We start from the raw sequence: 24,392 nt of genomic DNA on the forward strand, positions 1-24,392 counted from the left end.
GTCCCCTGTCCCCCATGGATGTGCACCACGAGTCCCGGATCACTAGGTACAGTTATCAGTGCACAGCTGGGAAGGAGACTGGCATAAACATCTGGCCTGTGGATCCCGACTCTACCATTTCCTGGCCGAGGGACCTCGGTCACCAGTGACCAAGTCACGTATCCTTTCTGAGTTCTGGATTATAAAACAGGAAACATTTCCTTCCTTGTGAGCTAACCCAGTACTCAGAAACTTTTCATTATTAAGGACACCCACACAGACCACGAGTCACATACGATTCCAGGAGGACAGTCACGGGATCTTTGGTGCCTTTTGGTTTGTTCCTTCCAAGGCTGAGGGTCAGAACTGTCCAGAGGCTTTAATAAGTTTCTCAGAGCTCATGTAACCACAATGTCAGTACAGTAGAGAAGGCTTCGATTCTTAAAAACATGATAAATGGAAATCAAGCTTCAGGTTATAGGCCCACCCACATGGAAAGAGGGGGCGCTGGTCATGTTGACTGAGGTGTCTGGCAGTCATCCCAATGGCTTTAAAGGCTCCATCCCCTCAGGAAATCCACTCACAGTCCTGCCATCAGGCCCCGTGGGGTTGGGGTGGACAGTCGGCCTCATCACCACCTGCCAGGGGCAAGTGCACCCCGGCCCCCCGGTGTCCTGCTGCTTGTCACTGAGGACGGCAGTAGGGTGCCTGGAACCCAGCAGGGCTCATCTGGAGAGGGCGGGAAAAGCCACAGCGCCATCCCGGAAGAGAGGAGCAAGAACCCCAGCTTCTCCCAGTACCCCAACCCCAGCTTCTCCTCGAGAGGCAAGCAGCTGCTCATCCTCTGGCCTAACAGGAGACTGGGATTGGCCACGCAAGCCACCTGAGGGGGAAATGAGGCAGCCTAACACTCAGCAGGGAACACCCTGGAAAGTGGCCATGGCCCCAGGGATCTGCTGAGCACAACGCACCACAATTCCGGCTTGGTTCGTGGTGAGCTAGAGAGTGAAGACCAGTTGGGCTGGGGCTCTGCCTGCCGGTCCCCGCGGAAGGGGAGGCACACCGCGGAAGGGGAGGCACACCGTCCCGATGCAGGCAGACGGGGAATGCGGCGACGTGACACAGAACGACAAAGGGCAGTCAGCCCCTCTGCTTCTGTGCAGGAGCTGCTCTGCTGCCGTTCTCCCCGCTCTCCTTCCCCTTCCATCACCTCGAGGTTCCTGCCCAGCTGCACATCTGGGTGGGCTGCCTGGAGGTAACAGCGGATGGTGCCCACCCCACAGTGTGGGCGGCCCAAAGGAAATGCATGTCTTTAAAGGGAAAGCTGCTGGACACCAAGGCCTCCCTCTCTGTTCACATGCGGATTGCCCTTGGGTGCAATCTGAGCTGTCGAGATTTTCTACCATACCCTTAGGGGTCTAAAGGGGAAATCAGCTTGACTTCACACAGACAGCAGGGGAGCAGGAGCAGCTGTGGTGGGGGCAGGGGGGCCGTATGTAAATGAAGAACCAAGTTGAGGCCAGGAAGGAGTACAGAAGCCGAAGCCACCAAGCAAAGCGGGCGGGCAGCCCACTGGCAGAGGAAGCAGGCCCCACATGGAGGCAAGAAGAGGTTTGGGCCCAGAGCCCAAAGCACGTCTGTTGCTGTAACCAGACAGGAGCCCCGGGCAGAGCAGAGCTGCTGGGGGGAAGCACCTCCACCGGCTCGTGGGTGCCCTTTCCTGCTTCACTCCCCATCACGCAACAGGGGCTGGAAAGACAGGCAGAGGCACGGGGGTTAACGGCATTGCATCAGAATACTCCCTAACGTGCAGGAGTCCCACTGGGCCGAGCTGTTCAGATAGACCCCCCAACCTGCAAAGCAGTCCCCGCCCAAGCCACCACATCTTTCGGGGAAGCCCCAGAGCCCCTTGGCCTGATACACACGCCATCTCACATCCTTCAGGCGCCTGAGTGGCCAAGAACAGGCAAAACCTACTCCAAGCGCTCAATCCTTCGGCAAGCACCTGCTAGATGAGTTCCCGCCCCATAACACTAGCCCCGAGTCTGGAAAAAGAGAAATTACGACACCCTTCCATCATGCCCAAGCCCTTCCATCAGGGAGAGAAGGCCACACTTTCCCCTCGTGAAACCACAGGAATCTGGGGAGGGGCATAACTGGTTACCTGTCCTCTCCCAAGAGACAAGCCCCTAGAGGCCCCATGCCCGAGCAGCTGCATTTGCCACGATGGCTGGGGTGTCCTGCTTTGATACCAGTGCCCCCCATCAGCCAACCTGCCCCCACCTTCAAGCTACTTGGTTTCCCACCACGTCATCGGGTCGTCTTCCTGGCAAGGCCCAAGTCTTTCCTGGGTGACCCTTCTCGAGACCTGGCCCTACCCCAACCTGGAATGGGAGACCAGGACCCCATACCTGTCCTTCAGTCAGGATCCCTGGCTCTGGGCGTTTCCAAGACGAAGCCAGGAGGATATAGAGCACCAGGAGCCCGAAGACCACCACCAGCATCCCAAGGCTGTTGGCAAAGATAGCCTCACCGGGCAGACTGGAGTATGGCTGGGTAGCATTGTTCCTGAAGATGACAGAACAATGTGGACCCTGTTCTTGCCCAACACCATTAGCAGATGGTGAGAGAAGCTTCCAAAGACCATCTGTGACCCGGAAGGTTAACATACCCAGTCCCTACCACCACAGCAAATATCTGGAGACTGCTTTCTACCTCAGAGGGAACTGAAGCTCAAAGAGGCAGGATGAGCTTACCCAGAGTCAGAGAACTAGTAAATGGCATAGCCAAGACCTGAACCCCAATGTGACCTCATAGCTTATTTGCTTTTCACCTGCCTTAAAAGAATGGGGGACGGTAGTGGTTAGGTATGCAGGCTGTAATCTTAACTCAAACCCCAGCTCTGCCACTTACTGGCTGTGTGCCCTTAGGTAAGTTACCAAACCTCTCTGTGCCTCAGTTCCCTTATTTGTAAATGGCAGGGACAACAGTATCTATGTTGTAAAGTGATTAAAGGATTAAATTTAAGGTGCTTAGAAGAGTTTCTGACACACAGTAGCTACTAAGTCAATTTGATGGTACAGAAATGTTTGCTGACCAATTTACCAATGTCAACCTAAAGCCTCCATAACCCTCCAGATCAGGAACAAATCCAACCCCAAAAGCTCCCCTCCCTTGGCTAGGTCCTGTGATCACAGGGTACATCTTTTGAAGACCCTAAGCCTTCCCCTCCATGTTAGAGTTGGGGGCCCCATCCCACTCACAAACTGAAGAAAAGCTTCTCATTAATGCCGGAAATGACAGACGCGATGGACAGAGAGAGGATGATGGCTCCGAAGAAGAGGTGGATGGGCTTAAGAAGGCTGCGCAGCCACACGGACGCCCAGGGCAGCAGGAAGACGACAAAGCCCAGGAACCACTGTGGACACGGAGGAAGTACCTGACTGCCCTGTGCTGGGTCCAGAGCAGCAGTGGGCCATCCCGCCCCGCCGGGGCCTCCTACCCTACAGTGGCCCCTTGCCCTTCTTTCCCAGCTCACGCCTCCCACCAGGTGCCACCCCCGGCTTCTGCACTGTGGTCGCTTTCTTAGCCAAACCAGAATGTTCCATGAAATGCTTAGCTACAAGCCCAGTGTCCCAAAAGCCCAGCCATCCTTGTATGTGTCTGCTTCTTTCCAGTCCTGGCCCATAAAACTCCTCGCTTGTACGGGGCAGACGTCAGAATGCAGAAACTACTTCCAGAACTGCTTCTGGTTCAGAGAAAGGTGGGAATGGGGAAGGTGGCGAAGATGGCCTAGAGTCAGCGTGGTATGTGCTTGATCGAGTCAGCTCAGCGTGCTCTGGGACGACAGAGGGGCAGCGTGACGGGTAAGGGCAGGAACAGATGGGTGTGGGAACCAACAGTCTCCTACGGACATTTAAGCTGCCGATGCTATGGGATGTGCCCTGCGGGGCCATGTCTGGGTGGTGAGCAGACGGAGTGTGTGATGCGGGTGCAAGGGAAGCCCCGACCAGAGCCTGCGGCCACCAGCCGGTAGTGGGACCCCGAGGGAGAGAACGCACCTGGCAGGCAAAAAGGAAGACGGTGACGATGCCCAGCCAGCTGTGCAGGGAGTAGAGGTTGGTGATCTTGGAGCGGCGGTGGAGCTGAAAGACGGCGACCAGCCCCAGCACTGTCAGGATGAAGGCCAGCAGGTGCAGGGCCGCATGGCCGATCTTCCATGGCAGCTTGGGCCCCGTCCAGGACTGCGGTAGGCGGTACAGCAGCGAGGCTGTGGGAGAGAACGTCCCAGGGCCTGGCCTCTTCCCCTCACGCTCCCCCAAACGTTAGGGGCACTAACGTTGCCCCCAACCAGAGGAGGGGGAAACGCTCGCACACGGCACCCCCTCCCAGCGTCTCCTGTCCCTGCGTCACTGCTAGGGTAGCAGCCAGCCGTGATGGCGGGGAGAGAACACAGTGATTAAGAGGGAAAAGCGGGTTTCTGGGACCTGCCAATCTGCCATGGCATCATACACGCACTCGTGTGCAGTTCTGCAGGTGAAAAAGCAATGTCACGTTCGATATTTCTTTTAAGTGAATTCTCACAACCGACGTTATCGGTCACAAACTCAGGCTTTCAGCAAGGTGAGATGACCTATGTCCACATCCGGCCTCTGCCTCTAGGCTATTTGGCATCTTGTTTCCAAATCTCAGTTTCCTCATCTGGAAAATGGGGATAATGGCAGAGCCCATCTCACAGGCTTCTCGGAAGAACAAAACGGGATGAGGTACCCGAGGTACACAGGATGAGCTATGATCGATGTTGTCATCGCTCCCATTTTACAGGTGGGGAAATGAGGTTCACCTGGGCCCCAAGACCCAGCTCTGAATGCATGGAGCAAAGATGGGTCTGGCAGGAGTAAGCGGCTTCCTCGTGTAAGGACCAGACTAGGGCATGAGAGGCTTCAGTCTCGTGCTCCCTAAAGCAGAAGTTGGCAAACTACAGCTCATGGGCCAGATCCAGCCTAGCCACACGTTTTTGTAAGTGAAGTTTTATTGGAACAGAGCCACGTACATGTTTTGGGGTTATCTATGGCTACTCACAATACAACAACAGAGACAAGCAGTTGCGACACAAGTCATATGGCTTGCAAAGCCTTTGCTACCCTGCCCTTTACGGAACAAGTCGGCCAACCCCTGCCCTAGAGTATCTGTAAAGCTCCCCTCCTCAGATGCCCCCATTCTCACTACTTCTTCCTGCAAATGACCCCGGGGCCCAGAGACAGCCCGACCTACCCCACTCGCAGAGCCCCAAAGCCAAGAGTGACAAAGGCCAGCCCCGGCCAGGGAGAGCTCTGCCCCAGCCAGGCCCGGGTCATAGTACGTCTCCCGTGAGCTCGCACTCACCAGCACTGTAGAGTACCACCAGGCCGACAACCATGAGCACTGGGTGATAGTTGAACATGAGAACGGTGCCATCCCAGGCGAAGCCACCGTGCCACAACTGCATCCAATAGATGGTAAGGATGATGGACATCAAGCCCAGGAACCACAGTGCGTAGAAAGACAAGTAGAACCATTGCACAGCCATTCTGATCGGGCGCTCCTGGAAGAAGCAGAGGTCACACGTCCCTGCTGGCTCTGCTGGCTTGAGTGCGCCCCACATACCAGCTAAAGGAGGGAACACCGAGCTTGCTCTTGCTGGAAGCGTGGACGCTTTTCACTTTAGCTCTCTGGCCACCAGCCTAGGCGCCACCCCGTGAGACCTGGAGTATTGGGTAGGCCTGGCCTGGGGTTATGGACAGTAAGGATGGCCCCACCCCAGTACCTGGCAGCACACAATGCAGCCAGCTTGGGCCTGGGGTTGGCTCTGGACAGGGGCTGGACGTCAAGGCTCTCGGCCCAAAACCCTGGGATTAGCCTCCGCTCACAGGACCAAAAGGTAAAGAATCCACCCCACCATACCCCACAAAAAAGGGACAAGAATTCAAATCCAGATGAGATCACACAAACGCCTAGGCCCTCAGTTCTAACAGAAGGAGGCAAAATTATCATCTGCAAGGAACCGACACACCGCTATAAGGCCAGCTGAGAGGAAGCCCTACTTCTACAGAAAAGCTCTCCGCCAGATGGTGAACTCTGTGGGGCCAATCCTCCCACTGAGGAAGTAAGGTCAGGCCTTCGCTCTGGAGTCCCCACGCTCCACACCTTGAATTGGACGGCAGCCCTCAGATGTCCCTAGGCCTGAGACTTCTGCTTTCTCTTCCTCTGAGGAAAGTTTAGAAGAGAAAAGAGGAAGCAAGAACTCATGGTCTAGAAAGCAAGTTTATTTTGAGATTTCTCTACGTCCTTGATAAACTCAGAAACCAACTCTGGTTTCACACAAATGTCTAGGGAACTGCACAGCTGCTCGTACAAACCAGGCAACTGGGCGGGAGGGCTGGCACGCAAACACACAAAACCACAGGACCATCTCTGCTTTCAGCTGACATGCAGGCAGCATGGGCCCAGCTCTCAAGGTAGTCTCCCTGTCCCCCGGACTCACGCCAAGGAGGGGACACTGTGACATCCTGCAGTTGCGATCCCTCAATCTGAACCAGCTAACAGAGAGAAAAGGAAGTTCCTGAAACAGCCAAGAACTCTCATGGAGATAAAACACTTGATTCCTCACCTTTAGACTTAGTGGCAAACTGACAGAGTGCTGGCCGAGGCTCCAGTTCTTATGAAGTGGGGCACCTTGGGCAAATCACTCAGCATTTGTAGGACTCCGTCATCTCATCTGAAAGAAAGGCACGGTAATAAGAATATACTGAAGAGCAGCTATGAGCAAACACCCGCTAGAACCCATGAACACATGACCCCACTTGCTCCTGGGAGGAGTTATCATCCCCATCTTACAGATGAGGAAACCAAGGCTCAGGAAGATTAACTACCAGCATTAGGACCCAGGAAATGGGCAGGAAGTTTCAACCCCTTGTCTGTTTGGCTTCAAGGCCCCTGTTTTTCCCTTGACCATAGGTTGTCAGAAGGGTAAGTGAGAAAATGTCCATAAGGGCGTTGTGAGAGCAAAGCGTTCTACTTGTCTTAGTGTTGTCACATCAGTTCATCCTACCTACAAACTGCAGCCTGAAGCTCGCGGCCCTCATGCCAGCCCAGGCCTCTTGGTGGCCCTGATACTGTGCCATGAGAACTCTCCCCATGGCAGGTGTCCTCCTAACGAGAAACAGACACTGAACTCTCACAATGTGACCCAAGTTGGCGGTAATCACTGAGAAAGGAAGATCTGAGGGGCTGGGGGAGAAACAAGCTTCCATAAGGCTGAGGGAAAATAATGCCACCATTTCCTAGAAGTTTCATGACTCAACTACCGAGCTCAGAGATTTGCTACCCAGCCTCAGAGGTGTCCCCTTAGTCCCCGTAAGAGCAAAGTTTCAGGTCACCAGATGTTCAGTCACCCCCCAGCGAAGTCAGCATGAAGCACTTGGTCAGCAGGCTCCATCCATCAGACAATTATCTTTCATGACTTCCTTTTCCTTTGGAGGAGAAAAAAAACAAAGTAAATATAATCCAAAAGGGCTGTGTCCACCCTTCTAAAGAGGTCCTGGATTACTGCTCTGGGACAGACTTAGAGTTCATAATGGGGACACTCTTCTGACAAAGGGCTGCAATGTTATACTGCTCACAGGACACAGATGACCCCTTCCTCTGCACGAGAGTGCAAAAGGATAAAGAAGAATGCAGTGAAAATTGCAACCGTAACACTGAGAATACTCTTTGATTCCAAGAAAAGTAGGTTGTGCTATGATTTCAGGATGTGCTCACCATTGTTTGGTCTCTGATTCTGCCCTCACTTTGTAGAGCCCCAGGCTAAGGCAGAAGTCAGCATGCCCTTCTATGAGGGCCAGACTGGTAAATATTTTAGGCTTTGCAGGCCATAGCCTGTCTCCCAACTACGTCATCGAGTCTTCTGATGTAGTGCAAAAGCAGTCATAGATAGTACCTTCACAAATGAACACAGCCATGTTCCCAAAAAACTTTATTTATGGGCACTGAAATTCCCGGTTCATATCATTTTTACATATCAGAAAATACTATCCTTTTCATTTCTGTTAATCTTTTAAAAATGTAAAAACCATGCAGGCAGTGTGTCATAGTTTGTCGACCATGATCTAAGAAATGTACTCTCCAACCTAATATTCTCCTCAGTCCCGTGACAAAAAGGATTCTCCCTGGCTACAGTAAAAGAGATCAGGCCCCGGTGTAAGAAATGGGTACGTTTCCATTCAGCCCTTGATCTTAGGAAAAAGCTCTATTCCAAACTCTTACAATATTACTTTTATAATTTAGAAGTACAAATAGATGAAGGAACAGAAAGTCAATTTGTTGCCCCCAATTCCAGGATAAATGGTGGGGATTTTGGAAATCCTGAGAATCAGACTTCGTGTTCAAGTCCTAAACTCTTCTCTTACAGATCAAAACCACTGTGACCCAAAGAAGGAAAGCGACTTGGCCACGTTGAGTGGCAGAGCTGGTACAGGAACCCGGGTTCGCTTCCCTCAGGTCCAAGGACTCCTCACGTTCAAACGTGGCTTCTGTAAAGTCAGGGATCAGGAGTGAGGACCCCTAAAATGCAGTCAGTAGGTAGACAGGCAAGACGCTCCTTAGCGCCACAGTGATTACAGACCCGACCTTCCAGACTGCCTCGGTCTGGCTCAGGTGTCTGGAGAACCGTTCCAGGAACCCGGAGCCCCATCCCCGACTCTTCTGCGGGGACGAAGGTCTGTTGGTCCTAGCTAACCTTCTGTGACAATTAGGGCGAGGGGCTCCGCCTGCTGTCTGCGGCTTCCGAAGCGCTTTCGTGCCTGTACCACCACACCACGCCTGTAAAAGGAACGGCGCGACAACGGTGTCCATTCCCTACAAGAGAAAGCTGGGGCCGAGTGAGGGGTAGCGACAGCGCGAAGAAAGGTAGTAGTGGAGCCAGCACTCGAACCCAGATCCCTGAACTCCCCATCCGAGCTCTTTCTCACCCCCGAACCACAGTGGGTCGCAGGGGTCTCCGAGACCCGCCTCTCGCCACCCGGCGCCGCAGCTACCAGGACTCCAAGCGGATGGAATCACGGACTGTCTGGCAGGCACGCGACCACGCACGCAGCCCCCGCTGCAGCCCCAGTGTCAATGACCCGGCCCACCCCTACTCACTTATAGGCTCACAGCACTTCCGGGCGCGCGCGGGGCCGCCTGGGAAATGAAGTCCGAGGTCGCAGACTCCCAACTCCAGTTCCTCCGCCGGCGTTTCTTCCTGTCCGTCACCCCCATCTCGTGTTCGGGCGGACGCGAAGCCTCTCGCCGGGGGCTGGCCCTCGGCAAGGCCGCGGGCAGCGGCTGGGAAGGTCAAGAGCTAGGCGCGGCGACGCCGGGAGGGCAGGAGAGGAGCGGGCCCAGAAAAACGCTGGCCAAACATGGCGGCCGGGTTGGCCGCAGAGCGCGGAGGGAGAGCACAGGACCGGTGGGTAACACGATACCGACGGAGCCCGCGTCCGCCATCTACTTCCGGGATTTAAAACCGGTTTCCGGAAGCCAGGACGGCGTCCCCATGACAACCGACGTTGGGTCTTTGAGGTGAGAGTGGGTGAGGTGACCGAAGTCGGAATTTTTGTTGTTACTGTTTTGGGTGGTTTGGTTTTTGTTTTTTTGTGGGTTTTTTTTTTTTTTTTTTTTGCCAAGGCAGCCGCATTTTGAGGTGGATTGGGAAGGATTGGGAGGAAAACTGCCCTGGGGACAAAGGGAACGCGGGAGGGAGCGGTGGACAGACCGAAGGCGGCTTCGTTACCTCGCGAATCTCTGCTGCCCTAAAGCGGAGGCGACGGGCCTCGTTCCCGTAGAGTTGGCGGCGGGAGGTTCTCTGTCACGGATCCTCACGACTGCCCGCCGCGGCGGCCCGTGAAGTCGTGGTTTAGAGCGTGGGCCCCCCGCCCCCGCTGTGAAGCCTGGCTCTGCTTCCCTGCGACCCGGAGGCGCGACTTGAACTCTGATTCTGTGTTCTTACCTGTAAAACGGGGTGGGGGGGGCATTCTTTCCCACCTTCCAGAGTAGTTGCGAGGGTTAAAGGAAATTGTCCTGGTCGCCCCGTTTCTCATGGTGCTGGTAGTAGGTGATAGCTATCAGTATTATTTGGCGAATGCGGAATCTCCGCTCAGGGAAAGTGCCATCATGCAGCCACTAGGCTGGGACTTCTCCGCCAGGTGAGCTGGATGCGGTCGCTTAACTTCTCAGAGCCTCCGTGTGATCTGGGGATTATATTCATCCTAATGGCAGCTTTTCAAGATGGGTGTAGGATTAAGTAACCCGATGAATATAAAAAGAGTTTGTAAATTGTAAAACCTTTTGCAGACGTTAATTTGATCTCACCCTCTTACACCTCAGAGGATTTTGAAATTTGTTTATAGATTTGACCCAGCTGGAGGGGTCACAGGACACCTGCAGAGCGACTTCTGGGCCTTGGAATGTATGAAAGTAAAGGCCCAGCTCCCCTTACCCGGTGCCACTGTGTTGCTACCACCTTAAATATAGAGTTTTGCAGGAGAGCGCCGTTTCCTCTGCACTGCTTGCACCACTTCCCACTTATGCGCCAACATTTTTCCCACCTAGTTACGTATCAGCCCGTCTGTTATAGGAGAGGCAGCTTTGCCCAGTGTTTAAAAGCACAGACGCTGGACCTAGGCTGCCTGAATCCCAATCCCAGCTGTGCCACTGCTACGAGCAATGTGACCTAGAACAAATCATTTTACCTCTCTGAGCCTCAGTTGTCCTATCTGTGTAATGGGCAGAGTGATTATAGTGTGTCTTCTATAGACTTCATGGGGTTATTGTGAGAGTTACAGAATTTTAGTGCTTAGAATAGTCCCTGGCAAGGGAGGCCTGGCTGGCTCAGTCAGTGGAGTATGTGACTTGATATTAGGGATCAGGGTCATGAGTTTGAGCCCCATGTTGGGTGTAGAGATTACTTTAAAAAAAAAAAAAAAAAGAATAGTCCCTGGCATGTTGTGAGTGATATATAAAGGTTTGCTGCTGCAGTTAGTATTAGAATTAGTATTAACTGCACGACCAGACAAGCACTCTTTGTAGTGCTCCTAGATTCCTTTGAACTCAAAAGTGGTTAGAAAGAGCTCTGCATTGGGGCGCCTGGCTGGCTCAGTCGGAGGAGCATGTGACTCTTGGTCATGACTTCGAGCCCCACGTTGGGTGTAGAGATTACTTAAAATGAATATATTAAAACTTAAAAAAGAAAGAGCTCTGCATTTAGAAGTTTCCAGGCATGGAGAAAGTTTGAGGGTGACGGTCCCTAGGAGTGACTAGTTGGGTTTTTTGAGAGGTGGTAGTGGTTTTGGTCACTGATGTATCCTAAGCCCCTAGAATGGTGCCTGGTGTAGTAGGCCCTCAGTAAATATTTACTGTATTAATGGATTTCTAACCATCTCTCTCTTTTCCTTTTTGCCTCAACAGGCCCTTGTCTTAGAGCAAGGAAAGCAGCTCCAATTTGAGGAATTAGTGCTTCTCCATCAGTGCTGCGGAGAAAGCCAGGAGCTGTCTTCTGGGGAACTGTGGAATGTGCCCCTGGGGGCCCAGTAAAGCAGAAGGAAGATGCTCCAGACCAGTAACTACAGCCTGGTGCTCTCCCTGCAGTTCCTGCTGCTGTCCTATGACCTCTTTGTCAATTCCTTCTCGGAGCTGCTCCGGATGGCTCCTGTCATCCAGCTGGTGCTTTTCATGTGAGTTCAGTGGGTGGCACTGGACAGCTGAACCCAAGCAGTTTGAAGGCCCTGACAATTGTGATTTAGCTTTTTAAAGTTATTAATAGAGAAATCTCAGGGAAAATAAAATCTTGCATGTCTTGGATACTCCACAGACATGTCACGGGTCCCATATTTATACGCTTCTAACAAGGGTCTGGGATCCAGGGAGCAGTCAGACGGTCATTTTCTCCATCTGTGAGTAGAACTATTGTCTTACTTTGCCGTGAAAGAGGATTGCAGAACGGCGGGCTGAAAGGGCAGTCATATCAGTTATATGTATGGGATGGAAGCTATTGGCATTTTTCTTCCACAATGATTTATAGACTCCACGAGGCAAGTTATCAACAGAAAACCAGTCTTCGACACTGTCGTCCTTCATTCAGCAAGTGTTCATTGGCCTGCCAGACAAGGTTCTGGGTGCAGGGGTAAAGCTGACAATTTCCTGCTTTCTCAGGATTTCCACTCAAGTGGAAAGAGACAATGAATACATTCTTTTTAAAGATAATTTTTTTTTTTTTTTAAGATTTTTTTATTTATTGGACAGAGATAGAGACAGCCAGCGAGAGAGGGAACACAAGCAGGGGTAGTGGGAGAGGAAGAAGCAGGCTCATAGCAGAGGAGCCTGATGTGGGGCTCGATCCCGGAACGCCAGGATCACGCCCTGAGCTGAAGGCAGACGCTTAACCGCTGTGCCACCCAGGCGCCCCTAAAGATAATTTTGAATAGTAACAAATACTGTACAGTGGATGGAAGGCGGGTGGGGCGGAGAGGGGAGGGCTTCTTGAGGCAGTGGGGATAAAGGAGGTTTCGGAAGTGGAGACATTGGAACTGAGACTTGAAGGGCCCTAAGACACCGGCCGTGGAAAGATCAAGGGAAAGGCATTGCCGGCTCTCTAGATGGAAATGTCTGGCAGGCCCAGGTTATGTGACAGACAGGGCTGGGTTTTTCTGGATACAGGGAAGAAAGCAGCTTCTCCTCCCAAGCGTCTAGAAGGTTAAGGGCACCCGAGCAGGAAAGCCTTGTCTATGGGCTGCACCTCACTGATGGGGCCAGCAGGTAGTTCGAGCCTCATGTCATTCGGGACCAAAGGCCCATGCCACCTGGTTGGCAGGTGGGTGGTTTCAGAGGCCTACAGCACAGGGAAGGCCAGACTTCATGGTGTCCCTTAGAACTTAGGGCCAGCTCTTGGGTCGTCACACAGACCTCCATTTGGCTGTGTTCTGTTTGATGTCTGCAGCATCCAGGATATCGCCATCCTCTTCAACATCATCATCATTTTCCTCATGTTCTTCAACACCTTCGTCTTCCAGGCTGGCCTGGTCAACCTCCTGTTCCACAAATTCAAAGGGACCATCATCCTCACAGCTGTGTACTTTGCCCTCAGCATCTCCCTTCATGTCTGGGTCATGGTAAGAGCAGAACTCTGTGTTCCTGAATCCTTAAGGGGCTAGAAGTGTCTTTTCTCTAGGAATCCAGCATCATTTTTTTCCATCTCACAGAATCCTTGACAGGAAACAGGTGTGGATGTTTGTGGTGCCGCGTGGGCTTGGGCATGTGCAAGTTGCATAAGGCCCTTCTGCCCAACCTTTGGTGGTAAAGAACTGCCTTATCCAAGAGTCAGGAGATACTTCTGGAATATTCTCTTCACCTTTGCCCCAAACAGTTCTGCCAAAGGTAAAACAGGAAGGTGACTGTGTTTCATCCTTAGCTGTTTGGGCAGGTGGGTGTTGGGACAAGGTATTCTTAGACATCGGTGTCTGATGGGAAATGGCCAGGTCAAGAGTGCCACTTGCCCTTTAGTGCTTCATGTCCTCTGCTCTGTCCCCATCACGCCAGAAGGACTCATCTCCAAGGTGCCGACACGGCCTTATAGCAGATCCCAGTTTTCATGGTTCCAGATTTCTCCTGCTTCACGAACTGTTCCATCTCTTTGGGTATCGCCTGTGTTTCTCAAGTACTCATTTTGATAGGACACATTAAAACCTCAGGGTTCTCTAGTCACTTCTCTACCAAAGCCACCTTCCTAGACTGAACCTTCTGTTAAGCCGCCCTTGTTATTCCACGGAGAGAAGTAGAGCTCACAGGAAAGAAATAGCAGTGCCCGAGTCTCTAGGTGCTTCCTGAAGAGGATTGTCTCGGCTCTGGTTCTTGGGGCCAAAATAGGTCCTGGCTTTGTACTTTGTACTATAAAGCTGTTAATCTGATTAAACCCTGAGTGCACTAAGCCTTTATCTGACCAGAACTGAGCCAGAGATCTTGAAGGCAAGACAGTGATCACACTGAACTCCTGCGATAATGTATATCACTTCTCCTTGGAAAAGGCTATGGAATGAAAGGGAATAAATAGCTTAGTTCAAACTTCCTCCTTCAGCGTTAAAAGAATGCTTCCTTTGCACAGAAAAGGGAGTTTGAAGCTCCTTTGAGAAATACTCCTTGGGGTTGTGGGAAGAAAGAAGGAGGGTGAGATTAGCCTGATTTAAAACCGAGCGTCATTTCTGCAGCTCACCAACTCGGAGATGCTAGGGCCTCATCTGGTCCCTAACCTTTCCCTGTCTACTCATGTCTCCTTCAGAACTTACGCTGGAAAAACTCCAAACGCTTTGTCTGGACAGATGGACTTCAAACGCTGTTTGTATTCCAGAGACTAGGTAAGGACCAGAGCAACCTCAGGCCTCACTTCGGTCCCACCTATGGCTCAGGCAACTAAGGGCCGTGATCCTGGCTTTCCCAGTCCATCCTTGCCAGCATGGGATGAGTGGAACAGCCATGACAAGAACAGGAGAGATGACAGCCCACTGCCCTTGCTGGGCGTCACTGGGAAATCATGAGGCAGGGCCCCTCGGCCTTGTTAGGTTGTGTTCTTAGCCTGAAACGAATGTTCGGGAGCATCCCTGAAGCTTCTTTCCTACTTATTGTCCACAGCGGCAGTGTTATACTGTTACTTCTACAAACGGACAGCTGTGAGGCTGGGCGATCCTCGCTTCTACCAGGACTCTTTATGGCTGCGCAGGGAGTTCACACAAGTCCAGAGGTGACCGCTTCTTGTCACACTGATGGGTGGATGCCTTTCCTTCCTGACAGAGACTGTATTTGTGGCCCTGTGGGGTGGGGGTTGGCCCTATGCACAAGAAGCACCTTGACTTTCCTAGGACAGGCTCAGGCCACTTGTGTTCAGCAGTCAAGAAGGAAGATCTTTCCTCTTGCAAATTAAAGTGTTTCCCAATACAGGCTTCAGTACATAACCCTCCCTGGCCTCCTACCTCAGTTCTGCCCCTTTTCCTTTCCTGCTCTCTATCCCTCTTCTCACAGAAGGCTGTGGGGCTTGGTCCTTGGGAAGCTATCACTTAGCCTGGTGCAGGAGGGGCTCCTGGCACCTGCTTTCTTTGCACCAAACATAATTAATGGATGCAAAGAGGGACATTTCTGAGCTCCTGACTGATCACACCATAGACATTTAGATTTTATACCCAAGGCATTTTTTTTACATTTTATAAATGGGAAATAAATTGAATTCTTTTTCCATAAATGGTGGAGTATGTTTGTGTAGCTAGGTCTCTTGGCAGATAAGAGGCATGTCAAGTCCTGGCCCTAGCGTGTACTTGATGCAGGGAGCAGCTTGAGCCACAGAACAAATAAAGATATTGATCGAGTGCCATTATGAGTACAAGCTATTTTTGTAGAAATTCAAGATGCAATCTGATGCCCCACTCCAACCCTTGGAGTTCCAGACTTCTGTGCCTTTTTTTTTTTTAATATTTTATTTATTTATTTACTTACATGAGAGAGAACGCATGTGCATGCGTGCCTGGGGACGGTGCTGGGGGGGGTGGGGATGAGGGAGGACAAGCAAAGTCTGCACTGAGCAGGGAGCCCCACATGGGGCTCGATCTCATGACCCTGAGATCATGACCTGAGCTGGAGCTAAGAGTTGGACGCTTAACCAGCTGAGCCACCCAGACGCCCCTGGACTTCTATGCTTTATTCAGACTCTCCCCACCTTCAGGGCCCTAAACTGCCCGCAGAAGAATAAAAATGTTCCTTAGCCTGTTTTGGCAAAAGAAATTTTTAAAATTCACATGCCCATGGTATCTGTTTTCTTTTGCCAGAATAACGTGTAACAGACCACCACCAGACTTTGGCAGCAAGTACCGATAAATAGTTACATGGCTCTTGAGCCCTGGGGTTCAGCTGATGGGGCTAGTTCAGGTGATTTCTGCTGTTTTTGCTCGTGTGTCTGTGGTCATCTGTGGGTCAGCCAGGCAGCTGTGATGATCTTGGGATTTGGGGCTTTGGACTAACCTAGGCTGGTCTCAGCTGGAATGACTGGGCTGATCAGTTCTCATGAGTCAGCCTCCAGAGGACTAGCCTGGGTCTATTCACATGACTCCAGTGGCAGAGGAGCAGAAGAATGAGCCCCATTGTGCAGTCTTACTTCAAGCCTCTGCTTATATTGTGTCTCTTGGACTCCCATTGATCAAAGCAAGTCATACAACTGAGCCCAGAGCCCAGGTGGGAAAGCCCTACAAAGTGTCCTGGTTAAAGGCACGGCTACAGGGAGGGCCATTAATTCGGTCTAACCACGTCAAAAGCTGCTCTGTAAAACTCATCATTTGGGGCATTTTAGTGCAGGGGTTGGCAAACTTTTTCCGTGAAGCTCTAGATGGTAAATATTTTAGATTTTGAGGGCCGTATGGTCTTTGTTGCAACCATCAACGTACCTTGCTTCATTGCGCTTCACAGATACTGTGTTTCTTACAAATAGAAGGTTGGTGGCAACCTCGTGTTAAGCCAGTCTGTTGGCACCAGTTTTTTCAGCACGTTTGCACATGTCATGTCTCTGTGTCACATTTGGTAATTCCCACAACATTTCCAACTTTTTCATTGTGATTAGATTTGTTACGGTGCTCTGTGATCAGCGATCTTTGATGTTGCTGTTGTAATTATCGGGGGCACAATGAACCGCGCCCGTGTTGATAGCAAATTTAGGCCATAGATGTTCAGCATGTCGTGACTGCTCCACGGACTGGCCCTCCCCATCTCTCTCCCTCTCTTCTGGCCTCCATATTCCCTGAGACACCACAGTATTGAATATAGGCCAGTGAATAACCTGACAATGGTCTCTGAATGTTCGAGGGAAAGGAAGAGCTGCGTGTCTCTCACTTAAAATCAAAAGCTAGAATGACTAAGCTTACTGAGGAAGACCTGTCAAAAGCCAAGATGAGCTGAAAGCTAGGCCTCTTGGGCCAAACGGCCAAGTTGTGAATGCAGTGGAAAGTTCTCAAAGGAAATTAGAAATGCTGCTCTGGCTTTCACACAAAAAAGCAAAGCAGCCTTGTTGCTGATACGGAGAAAGTTTGAGTGGTTTGGTTAGAAGACCAAACCAGCCTCAACATTCCTGTAAGCCCAAGCCTAACCCACAGCAAGGCCCAAACTCTTCAATTCTCTGAAGGCTGAGAGAGGTGAGCAAGCTGCCCAAGAAAAGTCCGAAACTAGAGGAGGTTGGTTCCTGAGGTGTAAGGAAAGAAGCCGTCTCCGTAACACGCAAGTGCGGGATGAAGCCGCTGCAGCGACACTGAGGCAGGACCCTCTGCCAGCAAACAGATCATGGCTCAGGACACCCAGGTGGCTCAGTCAGTGAAGCGCGTCTGCCTTTGGCTTGGGTCATGACCCCGGGGTCCTGGAATTGAGCCCCAAATCAGGCTCCCTGCTCAGCAGGGAGTCTGTGTCTCCCTCTGCCTTCCACTCCCCCTGTTTGTGCTCACTCAAGCTCTCTCTCTGTGTGTCAAATAAATAATCTTAAAAAAAAAAAAGATTACAACTCACTGAAAGCTCAGATGATGGTTAGCATTTTTTAGCAATTTTTAAATTGTTTTTAAGTTCATTTTATTTTTTTAAGGATTTTTTTTTTTTAGAGAGAGGTGGGGTGGGGCAGAGGGAGAGAATCTCAAGCTGACTCTGCGCTGAGTGTGGAGCCCGACACAACACGGGACTGGATCCCACCACCCTGACATCATGACCTGAGCTGAAACCAAGAGTCAGATGCTCAGCCACCCAGGCGCCCCAGTAATTATTTTTAATTAGGCATATAGGTAGGGCTTTTTTAGACATAAAGCTGGTGAACACTTAGTGGACCGTAATGTGGTGTAAACACGACTTCTAGGTACACTAGGAAACCAGAAAATTCATTCGACCCGCTTTATTGCGGTATTTCTTGACTGCGGTATTGCGGAAGCAAACCTGCAACATCTCAGGCCTGCCCGGACGCCACTTCGGCATCGCAGCGTGAGAGCAGCCAGAGATGCTACGTCAGCGAATGAGGGCAGCTGTGTTCTCATAAAGCTAAGGACACAGGTTTGAATCTCACAGCATATTCATGTGTCAAAATACTTTTCTTGAGACTTTTTTTAACCGTGTAGAAATGTAAAGCTGTTCTTAGCTCAAGGGCTGTGCAAAAAACAGGCTGGATTTGCCCCAGGCCATAGTATACTGAGCCCTGGTTTAGAGGGCTGGAGTAAAGTTCTGGGGGAAGAGAGACTATATAGGTAATCACCTGTCAAGATTTTAACGGTTATTAAAAAAGAAAAGGTACAGTGTGAAACCGTGTAAGGCCCCATGTCCTATAACTGGAACAAGTCCTCTAAAAAGACCTAACAAAGCAGCCATCATCTGTACTTACTCTACCCTCATCTATAAAACAAATAGCCCAGTTTTGAATTTTCACAAAGGCTCATATAGGAATACTACATTCCCCTTTGCTCACAACGATTCCTGAAAGATGCAAAATTTTTGTGCCCCAGAATGAATCCAGCCTAGATTGTTCTCTGTGGTCTTTGCAGCTAGTGAGTACAACCAAATGCCTGTTTCCTCAAAATATGTGTGGCACTTCGGGGCCCTGTGAGTTCTGGGATGTGTCTGTGTGTGTGTTCACTTTCCTTAATAGTTAACTTCAATTGACACAAAATTCAAGTTACAAAAAGGTTTATGCGATGAATCTTCCTACTGCTGTATCTCAGCCACCGAGTTCCTTTTCCATCCCCTCCCTGAGAATCTGCATTTACCTGTACACTTCTTACAATGTAACAGCTCAGAAACGTTTTTACCAAAAACAGACAAACATACAGTTTGCCACAATCCTCTCCCAGTCATTTATTTCAAATCTTTGACAGTATGTGTATATATTTTATATGCAGCTGTGATTATGGGGAATATGCCATAAAACCGTTTGCTTCCCCCCCCCCACCGCCGCCGGGCGCGCTTAGCAGCAGGAATGTGTATTTAAGATGAGATGTTAAATTAACTCCCTGGGGACAGTCAGCATACAGAGGAAAGAAAAGAATTTACAAATGCTTAGAGAGTTTTAGCAGGAGAGAGTTGCTTCTGTGCTGACCAGTGCTCCAGTTAGTAACTAGAAAAAACAGATAAAACATAAAAATCATCTTTTTAAAGGGCCTCAGAGAATTACTGAAGGAAAGAGGAGTGGGGGACCTAAAATTCTAAAGTAGGGAGATTCATAGAGAAGTGAGCTGACAGCTTGCAGCAGGTTTTCCCCTGGGGGCATTTGCTGATTCTGGGTTTGAGCAAGAAGCTAAGAATCCAGGCATTGCCCAGATGGAGGGTTACGGCCAGGAGACAGAAGCCGGCTGAGCCAGGTTGTCTTACAACACTGGAGAAACAAAACACGGCTGAAGGAGGCTTAAACACAAAACAATTACCTCCTCAAGATATTTACCAGATCATAGGGCCAGAGGCTATCAGAAGCTAAGCCTCAAAGCTCTCAAGAGCAAAACAGAAGTTTTGGCAGATTTACGGTGCTGATAATTAGAATTCAGGACCCGCCAGTGGGAGGGAACTGGGGAACAGTTAAAAAGCCTCAGGACTCCTTACTAGAAACAAGATGTAACAGGTAAACTGATGTTTATCAAAATCGCAGTGCGGCCTCAAACCATCTAGTTCCTGAGTAAGTTGAGCAGTCCCCTTCTATCAGCCTTTCAGAGAAAAGAGTGGAAGAAAAAACATCTAGAGCCACTATATTTTTTATACACAAATTCTGGATCTAGTAATAATTACTGGCATGTCAAGAGATAGATTCGTATTTAAAACCAGAGTAAAAGTAAAAAAAAAATAGAAACAGGTGATCCACATATTGGAGAAAGGAGACACGGAGTTTAAACTATGATTGATAAACTCATGAAACAAAGGAAAACATGGAGGAAATAGATAAAATATTTATACCTAGGGACTTATAATAATGGCTGAGATCCTATGGAAATGACCCCTCCACAGATTACTGTGAAGTCTGGACATAATATGAAAAACAGCTCCTTGAAGATACTGGAGAATGAAGGGAAAGTTTGATGGGCAGTCCACACTCGAAAGAGGAGAATTATGCAGAGAAACTTCCCTATTTTTGCTGCTTGTGACTTGGCAGGAGGTTAAGTGGCATGTGCATATGCTGGTGGAAAATCCCAATACCAGAGTCCTGAGCTGGGGCAACTGAAGGCATGGGAGAGAAAGATGAGACTCTCAGAAGGGAAGGAGCCGGGGAGGCGGGAATCCCCAGATTCTGTCTGCGGACATCTGCCCAAGCCCCATACCGTGCATGCACAATGCAGACTCATGGCAACTCAGCTAATGACAGAAGATCTAGACTGAGATTGGAGCTGCCACTCAGCAAGTGTGGCCTCCAGTGTGTATCCAGCCAGGCTGATTACCTGAGGCAACCAAAGATTGAAGAAACCAGAGTCTCCACTCTTTACCATTCAAAACAGACACAGAGGGGCACCTGGGTGGCTCAGTCGGTTGAGCGTCTGCCTTGGGCTCAGGTCATGATCCCGGGGTCCTGCGATCGAGCAGCGTTGGGCTCCCTGCTGAGCAGGGAGCCTGCTTCTCCCTCTCCCTCTGCCTGCTGCTCCCCCTGCTTATGCTCTCTCATTCTCAAATAAATAAAATCTTTTTTTTTTCAAAGATTTTATTTATTTATTTGACAGAGACAGAAACAGCCAGCGAGAGAGGGAACACAAGCAAGGGGAGTGGGAGAGGAAGAAGCAGGCTCATAGCAGAGGAGCCTGATGTGGGGCTCGATCCCACAACGCCGGGATCACGCCCTGAGCTGAAGGCAGACGCTTAACCGCTGTGCCACCCAGGCGCCCCTCAAATAAATAAAATCTTAAAAAAAAAACACAACACCTGACATGGACATTGAGATGAATCAGGTATTGGAATTAACAGACAAGGATATTAAAGCAGCAATGAAAATACATTCTCAGCAAAATGATAGGTGACCTCACCACAGAAACAAATGATTTTTGAAAAACAAATTCTGGAAATAAAAATGACAGTAACTGGGAATTTTTGAATTAAATGGATGGATTTAACAGCAAAAGTGGAGATAACAGTCAGTGAACTAGAAGACAGACCAGTAGAAATTACCCAAGCTGAAAAACAGGGGAAAAAAGATTTAAAAAAAAAAACCTCCACAGACTAGTTATATCATATCGACAGTCTGATATATATGTCATTGGAGTCCTAGAAGACAAAGCAAAGGAACAGCAGAAAAAATATTTAGGGAAGCAAAAGCCAAAGATTTCCCTAATTTGATGAAAGACAGATTTATAGATTTAAGATACCGCAAAAATCCACCTTGAGAACACAGAAAGGCCTCCGCTGGGACATCCTAGTCAAATCACTGAAAGCTAAAGATGAAAAGCAAGTCTTGAAAACATGAAGAGAAAACAACACACTGCATAGAGAAGAATAACAATTGACGGCTGGCTTCTTACTAGAAATTGGAAGCCAGGAGAAGAGAACACAACATCTCTAAGATGCTAAAAAAAAAAAAAAAAAAAGTCAAGTCAGAATTCAGCATTCACCAAAAATAGACCTTCAAGAATGATGTTGAAATAAAAGACATTTTCAGATCAAAGAAAACTCAGGGAATGAGCTGCCAACAATCCAGCGTACAAGAAACGCCACAGGAATTCTCTGGCCTGAAGGAAACGGTAACAGACAGATGGAAACTCAGATTTTCAGAAGGGAATGGAGTGCCTCAGAAATAGTGCCCAGTTAAATAGGAGGACTTTTTATTTACGTCTTTTTTCCTATTAATTTCTTTATAACATACATGAGTGTAGAATGCAAATTTTTTCAAGGACACAGAATATTGACGAGTATATACCATAAAACAATTGGGCATAAAACAATTTTCAATAAATTTTAAAGTATAAAGAGTATGTTCTTTGACAATAATGGGATTGAGCTAGAAATCAGCAACAAGATAGCTAGGTGGCTCAGTCTAGGTCCAATCAGGAGACAGAAACCATACGGTAATTTATACATCACAAGTTTACTATAAATTAATAACTACATTTAATAAATCAATTATAAACTAATGGCAAAAATTTCGGCAAAAGAATATAAAGATGTAAAGAGAATTCTAAAATGGTGCCTGAGAGCTGAGGGAGAGTACCCAAGAAAGGACAACGTGGCAGGGTCCCCCCACCCCAAGACGGAGGTTCAGACCTCACTGCAGCCCACTGGGCGGCAGACAAGTTCACGGGTTTGCCCAGGCCAGAGCTGCTTCGCGCTGCCAGGCAACACGCCGTCCTCCAGGACGCAGGTGAGCGAGGCTGGTGAGCAGGTGCACAGGGAGCGTAAGGACACCACCTGCAGGCCCCAGGCCCCGAGTACGCAGTATCCACATTGGGAAGATCCCAGGAAACGACCTTCCAGGCCACAGGTGAGCCAAGACTTTTGGGATGGTGACCAAAGGAGCTAAGCGTGTCCCCTGTGCACGAGGCCTGGAGTGCATGACCTCCACACAAGGCCTGGAGGGCCACGCAAATCAGGCCTCCCGAGAGCAGAGCTAAAGTTGGTGAGCAGATGTGCAGAGGGAGTTGGGGCACTGCTGTGGGGTATGTGGTGCCCATGCCTGGAGGGCTCTGGGAAAAATGGTCCACGGCAGAGGTAACAAAGGCTGAGGGTGCAGGTGCAGAGTTCGGGAGTTGGCACAGGTGCAAGGCCTGGAGCACGCAGCATCCCTGCCCGGAGGGCCACCCCAGGGTAGTCACTGGGGCTGCACCTGGTCTGCAAGGTTGCCGAGGGAGTGCCTGCCCCCCCGCTTGTCCCCGTGCACATGCACTGCTCATAGACCTTGGCACAGGAGCAAGGAAAAGCAAGCCAGAGCTCCCTGTAGCCAAGAAGACAAGTCCTTTCCTTCCTCCAGTGTCCCTCCAGTGCCCTCTACTGACAAAGCCAACCTCAGGCTCACCGTAAGGAAATGCTGAGTCCAGTCCATTATCAAAGAACAGGTACTAAAGGGTGAATCTGGAACCAAGAGGCAGAAAATAGATAACAGAATCCATCTTCTTGGCCACTCAGAATCCAGATGTGCCCTTCTACACATACTTGAACTTCCCTATCAGTTATATTCCTACCAATAAGATACATCTATCCTTAAAAGTGATGTTCTCACCCTTCTTCCAAATGAGAAGACATAGTCGTAACAGTCACTGTATCCAGAGCTGGCTATAATAATTACTCCACAATTTTCGTCATGGTTCCACGCACTACTCTATTACCTAAAGATTAAATTATAAAGCTGACCTCCCACAATTTGTACATAAAAAGGGAAGCAAAAAGGAGAAAATGATCAGTATATACAGATAAACATACACGAATCAAAGAAACACATGCAAAGCTACTACAGTCCTTGTTTTTGTAATTGGTCATTTTTGTAACTGGTCAGAAGGTCAGAGCTGATACCCATGACTTCCTTCTTCAGCTACCCAGTCTGTATTTCCCTTGTCCTCAGCTGAGATTCTGCTGCTCTGGGCTCTTTACCTGGTACAGTGACCCAAACCCTCATTCTAAAAGATCTTAGTCCTTAATTGCCCTGCTTTTGGGGGAGCATGGATGTACTGAGAGGTAGCACCAGAGAATCATCTGGGTTCTAGACCTAGTCTTCCTTGTCTCCATTGTGTAGCAGCAGTGGAATTAAAGTTAGTCACTCGATTCAAATTACCTGTTTCCTGCCCTGCCAGGACAGACTGCAGGTTAACAGGCTTGTCAGCCTGGGTCACTGAAAACTTTTTCTTTCCACCCCCTTGCGAGAAGTGACACACTTTTACTACTACAAATAGTATTCAGGCTTCAAAACCCAGTTTACAGGCCATTCCCTTGGAAAGTTCTTTCAATTCCCACCCAGGAGTACTTTGTCCTCTCAACTCCCCTGCACTTTCTGGGTCACGTGGTCACCACGTTTCATCTTTGTGTCTTCTCTGTGGTTCTTGGAGGGAGCCTCTAGTTCTGACTCACTTTGGTGTCCGCTAACTACGTGGTACATAAAAGACCGGTGCTAAGCCCCACCGGGCATTCGCAGAGCACTGTCGCTCAAACCGTTTCTCATTGTTAGGCCGTTGTTAGAAAAGAGAATCGTGGGGCCAGGGCCTATTTACTAATCCTGTGGTCACGCGGCCACAACTGACCACGTCGGCCAATGCACTGTCACCTGGGGTTGGGGAAACCCGAGAACTACCCCTGCCCCGGGGCCCCGCGGACGACCAACTCGCCCCCTGCCACTGCTCCCCTAGGCTCAGGGCGCCGAAATCCCTGCGAAGGCGGTCTCCGCCAGCGCTCCTCCC

The 24,392-nt window shown here is 49.8% G+C and overlaps 2 protein-coding genes across 8 annotated transcripts; one reads left to right on the plus strand and one right to left on the minus strand.

The window, feature by feature from the left end:
• Positions 1-310: 310 nt before the first annotated feature.
• LOC100471710 (cytochrome b ascorbate-dependent protein 3) lies at positions 311-9,296 on the minus strand. 6 transcript variants are annotated; one of them, XM_019806965.2, is made up of 7 exons: positions 9,160-9,296; positions 7,398-7,490; positions 6,629-6,736; positions 5,365-5,563; positions 4,041-4,249; positions 3,243-3,397; positions 311-2,547 (listed from the first exon to the last, which is right to left on the minus strand). In XM_019806965.2, the coding sequence occupies exons 4-7, from the start codon at positions 5,546-5,548 to the stop codon at positions 2,265-2,267; spliced, it is 831 nt and encodes a 276-aa protein (XP_019662524.1). In that variant the 5' UTR covers positions 5,549-5,563; positions 6,629-6,736; positions 7,398-7,490; positions 9,160-9,296; the 3' UTR covers positions 311-2,264. The 6 variants fall into 6 exon arrangements, with proteins under 6 accessions (XP_019662524.1, XP_034501899.1, XP_019662523.1 ...); XM_034646008.1 differs by having other exon boundaries at positions 9,172-9,291; XM_019806964.2 differs by lacking the exon at positions 9,160-9,296 and adding an exon at positions 8,988-9,142.
• Positions 9,297-9,441: 145 nt separating this feature from the next.
• Positions 9,442-15,280, plus strand: TMEM138 (transmembrane protein 138). Of its 2 annotated transcripts, none has more exons than XM_011233589.3 (5): positions 9,442-9,579; positions 11,464-11,729; positions 12,992-13,163; positions 14,327-14,402; positions 14,677-15,280. In XM_011233589.3, the coding sequence occupies exons 2-5, from the start codon at positions 11,602-11,604 to the stop codon at positions 14,787-14,789; spliced, it is 489 nt and encodes a 162-aa protein (XP_011231891.1). In that variant the 5' UTR covers positions 9,442-9,579; positions 11,464-11,601; the 3' UTR covers positions 14,790-15,280. The 2 variants fall into 2 exon arrangements, with proteins under 2 accessions (XP_011231891.1, XP_019662526.1); XM_019806967.2 differs by lacking the exon at positions 9,442-9,579 and adding an exon at positions 9,696-10,202.
• The last annotated feature ends 9,112 nt before the right edge of the window (positions 15,281-24,392 follow it).

Source organism: Ailuropoda melanoleuca, chromosome 16 (assembly GCF_002007445.2).
Source record: "Ailuropoda melanoleuca isolate Jingjing chromosome 16, ASM200744v2, whole genome shotgun sequence".
Classification (NCBI taxonomy): domain Eukaryota; kingdom Metazoa; phylum Chordata; class Mammalia; order Carnivora; family Ursidae; genus Ailuropoda; species Ailuropoda melanoleuca.

Coding starts and splice junctions, on each gene's coding strand:
- LOC100471710 (XM_034646005.1), bottom strand. CDS start 6,012: ATGATAATTTTGCCTCCTTCTGTTAGAACTGAGGGCCTAGGCGTTTGT. Junction 5,564..5,922: donor TCTTGTCCCTTTTTTGTGGG/GTATGGTGGGGT, acceptor TGCTTCTTCCAG/GAGCGCCCGATCAGAATGGC. Junction 4,250..5,364: donor GGTGGTACTCTACAGTGCTG/GTGAGTGCGAGC, acceptor TCTCTCCCACAG/CCTCGCTGCTGTACCGCCTA.
- TMEM138 (XM_011233589.3), top strand. CDS start 11,602: ATGCTCCAGACCAGTAACTACAGCCTGGTGCTCTCCCTGCAGTTCCTG. Junction 11,730..12,991: donor ATCCAGCTGGTGCTTTTCAT/GTGAGTTCAGTG, acceptor TGATGTCTGCAG/CATCCAGGATATCGCCATCC. Junction 14,403..14,676: donor GTTTGTATTCCAGAGACTAG/GTAAGGACCAGA, acceptor TATTGTCCACAG/CGGCAGTGTTATACTGTTAC.